This window comes from Cariama cristata, unplaced genomic scaffold (genome assembly GCF_000690535.1).
Source record: "Cariama cristata isolate BGI_N322 unplaced genomic scaffold, ASM69053v1 scaffold5924, whole genome shotgun sequence".
In the NCBI taxonomy this organism is placed as follows: Eukaryota; Metazoa; Chordata; class Aves; order Cariamiformes; family Cariamidae; genus Cariama; species Cariama cristata.
The window spans coordinates 56,456-63,318 of NW_009614545.1; the positions used below are offsets into that span (position 1 = coordinate 56,456).

Consider the following 6,863-nt stretch of genomic DNA (forward strand, 5'->3'; position numbering starts at 1 on the left):
GTTCAGAAAGCAAGCACATTACAGAGAAACATCCTGGGAGTCCTGCCTGGACAGCTTTGTGTACAAACGCGGGGGGATTCTCTTGCTGCTTTCACAGGGGACCAGGCCTCATGGCCCTGAAGCTTGGAGAACAGATCAAGAAAACTAAACCACTCAGTCTTATCAAATGAGGAAGCATAAAAAGACCTTACTATAGGGTAACCTGTGAACAAAGCATTTTCAGTATAACCAGCTGGGTCATTTTTAATCAGAAGGTGGACATGTTCCTGGAGAAAATTGGTACTGAGGTGCTAACATCCAGGGTCTTCTGAGTTGATACATCCCCAGGAATGTAATAGTGGGTTTTATTTTAAAGATTTTTAGTTTCTTTTTTTAATCAGCGTTTTGTTGTGAGATCCTGCAAATGTATTCTAACCTCGTCCTCTTCAGAATTGGTATAAGAGCACTTCTTAACATCGTCCTTGCTTCACTCTGGCAGTGTCGATCTCCAGTTGAGCAGGGAAACCTCTTTCAGATGCAGTGTGCCATTTCCCAGTTTACTTCCTCCTCTTACCTCCTGTCTGTTTCAGTCAGTCAAAGAAATCAATCAAATCAGTGTTGGAAAAGCAAGAACTTGCAAACCGTGGAAAGCACATTCTGCAGAGCCTGAGCACTCTTCTGGGGAGGAAACTGGAGATGCCTGTACTGGACTTGGAGAAGCAGTCTCTCACCTACAAACAGCATCGATAACCAGCAGAGAGCTGTGTGTTGAGGGGGAAGACTGGGAATCACTGGCCTAGATAAGAGCATCAGCCCTGCTCTGTCTCCTTATTCGCTGTACATTCTTGAAAGCGTTAACAGCTGCCTGCCCTTCATGTCACGCTTTGTGCAAAACAGCTTGCACAGGGAATCTTGATGGTGGCTGTGGCACAGCTGTGTCTCGGGTGTACCCCGAGGCCTCTGTTTCTCCTTCAAGCTGAAACTTTGCAGGTGAAAGTGAAGGTAGTACTGGTATGTGACAGGCCGAGGCATTGGCAGATGAGAAAAATTTGTTTTCTGATAGAACTCATAGTGCCTTCCCTTCAAACACTACTCTTCTAAATCAATATTTAAAGAGAACAAAACGATAGAGCACGTTTTACTCCCCCACCCCACCTTAGTTGATGTCCCCCTGCAAGAGCTTTCGCTCTGCCCTTCCTAGTGTGCTGGCTGGCACGGCTGTGCCACGCGTGTGGCAGGTGACCGTGCTGCTGGGTGCTGCTCTGCAGACCGGCACACCAGCCTGAGATGAACGGCAGGAATGGACCATGGACAGGTACTTCTGTTGCTTTGTTTGTTTACATTTTATGTTAAAATATTGGTTTGAATTTAACTGTGGTAATTTATAGCCTCACGGCAAAATGAAGGAAAATGTCTTACTTATACAGAGAGCAGTATTGTATGAGTTAAATTATCCCGTATTTTTAAATTTTTGTAGCTGGACTACACACAGATCTTAAGTTATGATGTTATTTTATTATTTATTATCATTTCTGTAGATCAGAAGGTTGGCTTCACTGCTAGCACAATTGTAATCTGTTTGTGTGATGTTACCTTCTCCCTGGTCGCTGGGGGGGATGGGAGCAGAGCTGGTCTCAGCGGCTGTCAGGAGTTGCTGCCTCTCGTGATTTCCAAGGATGCTGTCACACCGGGGCAGACAACCTGTCAGGGCTGGTCCGAGAGGGACGGATGCAGTCAGCCCCGTGGGCCCTGTGATATTCCTCGTGGACGATGCTGCAATTTGCTGGTGTTGCCGGTAGAGTCGGCAGTCCCTGAGCTGGTGGGGAATGGTGATCAGGGAGCCGAGTGGCTTTTGAATTGATCACAAAGTGAATAACCGTCACAAGATTCCCTGGCAAGAGCATCCAAAAGGACAAGCGGAGAGGAGGGCAATTGCTCCCGGCAGCGGGTACGAGATCAGGGTGGCCAATAGTGGATCCATGTGGTGGATCACCCGTGCGGGACCAAACAGTCTGCTGGAGAGGGAGCGACCAGCTCACCCCTGCCTGCAGCAGCAATACTCAGCTCTGGGTGGAGTGAAGCTCTTTCCTGGCTTGTTTCTTGTTTCCTCTCTCTTCCCATCCCTCATTTCTCCTCCCAAATGTTCTCTGTCTCTAGGTGGCAGGGCCAGAGATGGCTTTGCTGTCACGGTGTGAGAGGGATTTTGGTGTGGAAGAGGTGGTGTAGATGGTTACTTAGGTGGCTGGAGGCTGGGGTACAGGAATTTAGCAGTGGAGAATTGTCTGCACATAACATACGCACACAAAGAGGAAGACCAAACTATTGCATAAAGAGGGGTTGAGAACTTCCATCGAATGTCCCCCACAGCAGAGGGTGTCAGGCCTTACGCCCCAGGAGAGACTCTGCCGCTCCGATCTGGTAGGCTTCCTGAGCTCCCACGGGCAGGGCTGCTCACGGCCTGTGGGCAGTGCCATGTCTGCCCAGTCCACGGCCCTGCGGTGCCCACTGCCCGTGGGCAGCACTGGTGTCCTAGGGCAGCCCTACAGCCGCGGGCCCAAAGCAGAGCTGCTGCTGGTTCAGGCTTGTCAGAGTCTCTGTGCAGGGACTTCAGCCCATGATGATTCAGTCCCTAACAAAAAGATCCCAGAGGCGTTTTGGTAGCTGTGGTCTCTGCTTAGACCTCCTCCACCATGTGATGAAACTCCTCTGGGCTTGCAGAGAAGCATAGAAGCTTTGATGTGTGGGATTTTGGGACCCTTCTGGGCCAGCTGTTCCAGATGTATGCAGATTCCTCCCCGTCCTTGCCCGGGGACACGCTGGCCCATTCTGCAGCCTGGAAAAGCAGAGCTGAACCCTTCAGGTTGTCTGCTGCCACGTTTAGCTCTAGTTTCTTTACACGCCTGGGTCACTACACCGTTACGGTCCGGCATCGCTCCTACTAACCGCTGCCTACTACGCAGCGTCCCTCTGGGACTGCCACTAGGGCTGCCCCCACCTCGCCTAAATGCGTAACCCTGTACCCGTGGAGATGTAATCCCAGCCTCCTCCTGCGCACACATCTCGTGCCCTCGGCTGCGTGCGGGCAGGGGTGGCTCAGCAGCCCCCCGTGATCTGGGGACGGTTGGTGTCAGGTCTGCTGGGGGTTATATAGGCATTTCCCTTCGTGAACCCTACCCATAGCTGCACATAGACCTGACCTCCGTCTTGCTGTACGGGCACCTCTGCTGCGGTTCCTCGCACTTTCTCTCCTATAGCAGGGTGTGGGGCTGAGAGGTGTAAATCGGCCTGCTTCCTCCTCGCGGTAACATCGCGTTTGCAGGACAGAAGTAAACCATGGGTTCCCTTTTCAGCACTCCGACTACCCTGATCCAGTTCTCACGGCTGCTGACAGCTCCTGAACACTAGCCTAGATTTTCTCCCAGAGCTGAATGTTGCCTTCCCCACTGTTGTGTTAAGTAACCATTTCATCTTGGCCCTGTCCAGTAGTGTTCATCTCTCTCCTCCCTGCTCTGCGGATTCCTGATACAAACTTGATTTTTTTTTTGTATTGAACAGTGTACAGTGATGGAAACAAGAATGACTATCAAAGCAAACAATGCATGGAATAAAAAGCCAGTGTACTTCAATGCTTCTCAGGCTGGTCTGGTGATCTGGGAATGGTTTCTCATTTACTCTGGGGTAATGTCATGAAGCCTTTTAATAACTAACATGATGTTAGCAAGCAGCTATTTGTTACCTGTCTTGGAACACAGCTGAACTGGAACTACTGGGAGGGAGCTCCAAGTAGCAGGGCAGAGGCTTGGTTGGATGCATGTGGCCGACCCAGCACCCACATGGCCCTAAGTGGTGGCTTTTGCTCTTGTCAAATGAGTGATTTTTTTTTTGCAGTGTGAGCTGGGGGATTGCATCTGCAACCACGACTCATCATGGGAACCTTGCTGTCCCACTCGGCTCCAACCTGGCTGGTGGGGAAGGTGCTAAAATGGATGAAGCATTCACTCCATCAGCTTCCTGAGCGCTCTGGAGTCTCCCATCTGCCGCCTTCCATGCCAGAGTTTACTTTATCCTCCAAGTGGAGGGCAAACTCACGGAGAGTAGAGCAAGGAGCTGCAAATACAAAAACCCGGGCGCATAGTATCATCCCTGGGGGCTACTGTTCTCTGGCAACTGGGACAGACCCTACCTGTTTATTTGGAAACCTCCTACTTAGACATGAGCAAATATGTAGGTTTAAAGGTGCTTCTCAAGGACAGATCATTGCCAGCCGGGCACATCCATTCCTTTCTCGCTGCCCCGCTTTAGTCTTTGTGGGGAGGAGCAGCCACTGACAAACCTCAGAAGCAATCTCGTGTGTTCTGACACATGAATGATAAAAACGGCTCACAGCTGGCCCAAAATCCTGAACAATTTTGCTACAGGGTATGCTTACTTAACATCTGATTGACAGAGTCTTCTACAACTGTGCAAGCTCACCTACAGAAGGTGCAGGGACCCTGAAACATCATTATTACTTTTTTTCTCATCTTGGTACTTGTACTACTGTACCTAACAGCACAGAAGTGCATGGTTCATCATTTTAGGCCAAAAATGCTAAATAACTATGGGTTTGGAGAGGGCAGGAGGGAGAGGGCCTGCCTAGAGCTGGGAAATGCTGCTACTAGTGTGGGGATGAAAAATAGCTGCTCTTGCAGCTCAACACAGCCCCACGTGCTGTGGACTCGGAGGTGCCAAAGGATGAGGCCGGGCAGAAAACCAGCCCGCCTCTCTCTCGGAGCGGGCAGCAGCTGTCTGCTGCCACGTCAGCCACACCATCGAGACTAGCTGGGCTCACAAACTGGACTTAGTGGGAAGTGCAGGAAGCCTGTGACTCGGGCTGGTAGGGAGACTGCAGGGAGGGCAGTGCTTGGCCCCTGTGTTCAAGAGCTGGGAGGGACTAAGGGGTTCTGGTTTGCCTTCCTCACAGCATGCTAATACTCCTCTTCCCCGCCCCCCCCATTGCCAATACATTTGCAGTGGGCTGGCAACACCCTCAGGTACACTGGAGACTCAGGCTGATATTAAGGAAACAGGCAAAATTAACGGAAGTGTTCACAAAGCCCCTGTATAGCACTCTCCGTGCACATGCACAGTTAAACATTCATCAAAAATAAGAACCTTACACCTCCTCTTAGACGAGAAGAACAATTAAAAACTGCAGTTGCCTTGGTCCATAGTGGCACAGAGCATGCAGAATATAATCTACAGGAACAGAGACCTGCAGCTTTTGCAAGGCAGCCCCCCAACATCTGGGGCACCTGAGCCATCACAAGCTCTTTTTGCCATTCAGTAACTGAGCGTGGTTGTCTTCATCCAGCTTCAAGTGCTTCTTGCTGTATTTCTTGATGAGGGTCCCTGGTATCAATGCTGCCACAGCCATGGCAAGCAGTTTGAGCAGCGTGTCCCAGGAGAAAATGGCATCCAAAGAGGTGATTTGTGACAGAATGGCTCCTGTCTGCACACAGATGAAATTATATGGTGTAAGACCTGAAAGAATCAGAGCAGAAAAAAACCTGTTAGTATCCCCCCCATGTAAAATTGGCTCAAATATGCCCTTGCCCAAGGCCAGACACAGGGGCCTGTGTTCATAATGGAAAGAACGGTGTGCGATTCTAAACTTTACTGCATTGGTGATGCACGCGTATTTGCAAAATGCTCCCAGACCTCCGAGTATAAGGGCAGCATGAAGGCAAACAGTTAAATGGTGCAGAGTTGCACCTAAAACCCTGCTGCTCTGCCTTCCCCAGCTCAGCGTACTACCCAGGGCTCTGTGATGAGGAGAGAGGCAATGTCATGCTGCCTCCTCAGTCTCCCCGGGCCTTACCGATGAGAACGGAGAAGAAGAACTGGGACACAGGGATGTTTAAAATGGGAGCTGAGAGATTCAGAAACCAGTTTGGTGTCATAGGGAACAGCCTCAGGAACAACAAGAAGAAAAATAAGCAGCTCCTGTTCTCTTCTACCTGCCAAGAGAAACATTCCAAATTATTTCTGCACTTCAGAGCAGTTACAGCAGTAACATCTGAATGTCCATGATACTAAAGTGAATTTAAGTTTTCTTCTAACATGCTGCAACATAACATCAGTTCAGAACTGATGAAAAGCGGCAACTTTGTGGGAGCCTCATGGTGAGCCGGCCCCTTCCATGGAAGTGGTGAAAATGAGATCTAACCTGAACGAGAGATCGGGAAGTCAACAGCAGAACCGCCTCCAGCTGTACAACACAGCACAGGATGGGTGGAGGCAGTTCTGGAGCACAGGGGCTTCCCAATCAATCCATTATCTTACTTCTGATTTTCCTTGGGATCTGGGATTTTCCACGCACCCCCTCTGCAAAGAGGCTCGCTCCCCAGCGAGCAGTCTGCTCCTAGATTGTGTCAAAGGAGGGCCTTAACCCACCTGATGTGTCCCCTGCACGTGTTCATTTTTTTATGAAGTCAACCCAAAAGGCAGCCTCACCCAGGGGGCATTCTGGCTGCCTGCAGAACCAAGCCTGTTCTTACCTTTCTTTGCAGCAGAGCCACTTTATCAGGAAAGTAGCGGACGACGAACTGCTTTCCGAAGGCTCCAGAGAGCAGGTAGCAGCAGGTCGCTCCCACAGACGTCAGGGCTGAGCACAGCACCAGCCCAGTCCACGGCCCAAAGAGGGCTCCGGCCAGGACGTTCTGCCAGGGCACAACCCCGAGTGAGGGCCCGGGGGGACACAACCGGTGTCCCCGCACCCCTCCTGCCTTCAGCCTCGGTCGCTCTGGCTTCCGGAGGGCGTCGGGCAGACCCGTCTCCTCCTGGCAGAGCCTTCGCTCGCCCAGCAAGGCAGCGCCTGCTCCGGGGCTGGGGGCAAAGGGCCT

The 6,863-nt window shown here is 51.0% G+C and overlaps 1 protein-coding gene across 1 annotated transcript; it reads right to left on the reverse strand.

Moving 5' to 3' along the window:
• Positions 1-5,068: 5,068 nt before the first annotated feature.
• Positions 5,069-6,800, reverse strand: TMEM41A (transmembrane protein 41A; the record flags this gene model as incomplete). Its single annotated transcript, XM_009699460.1, has 3 exons — positions 5,069-5,502; positions 5,840-5,978; positions 6,519-6,800. Coding segments are annotated over 3 exons (642 nt in total), but the record flags the coding sequence as incomplete, so codon positions are not given.
• Between the last annotated feature and the right edge of the window lie 63 nt (positions 6,801-6,863).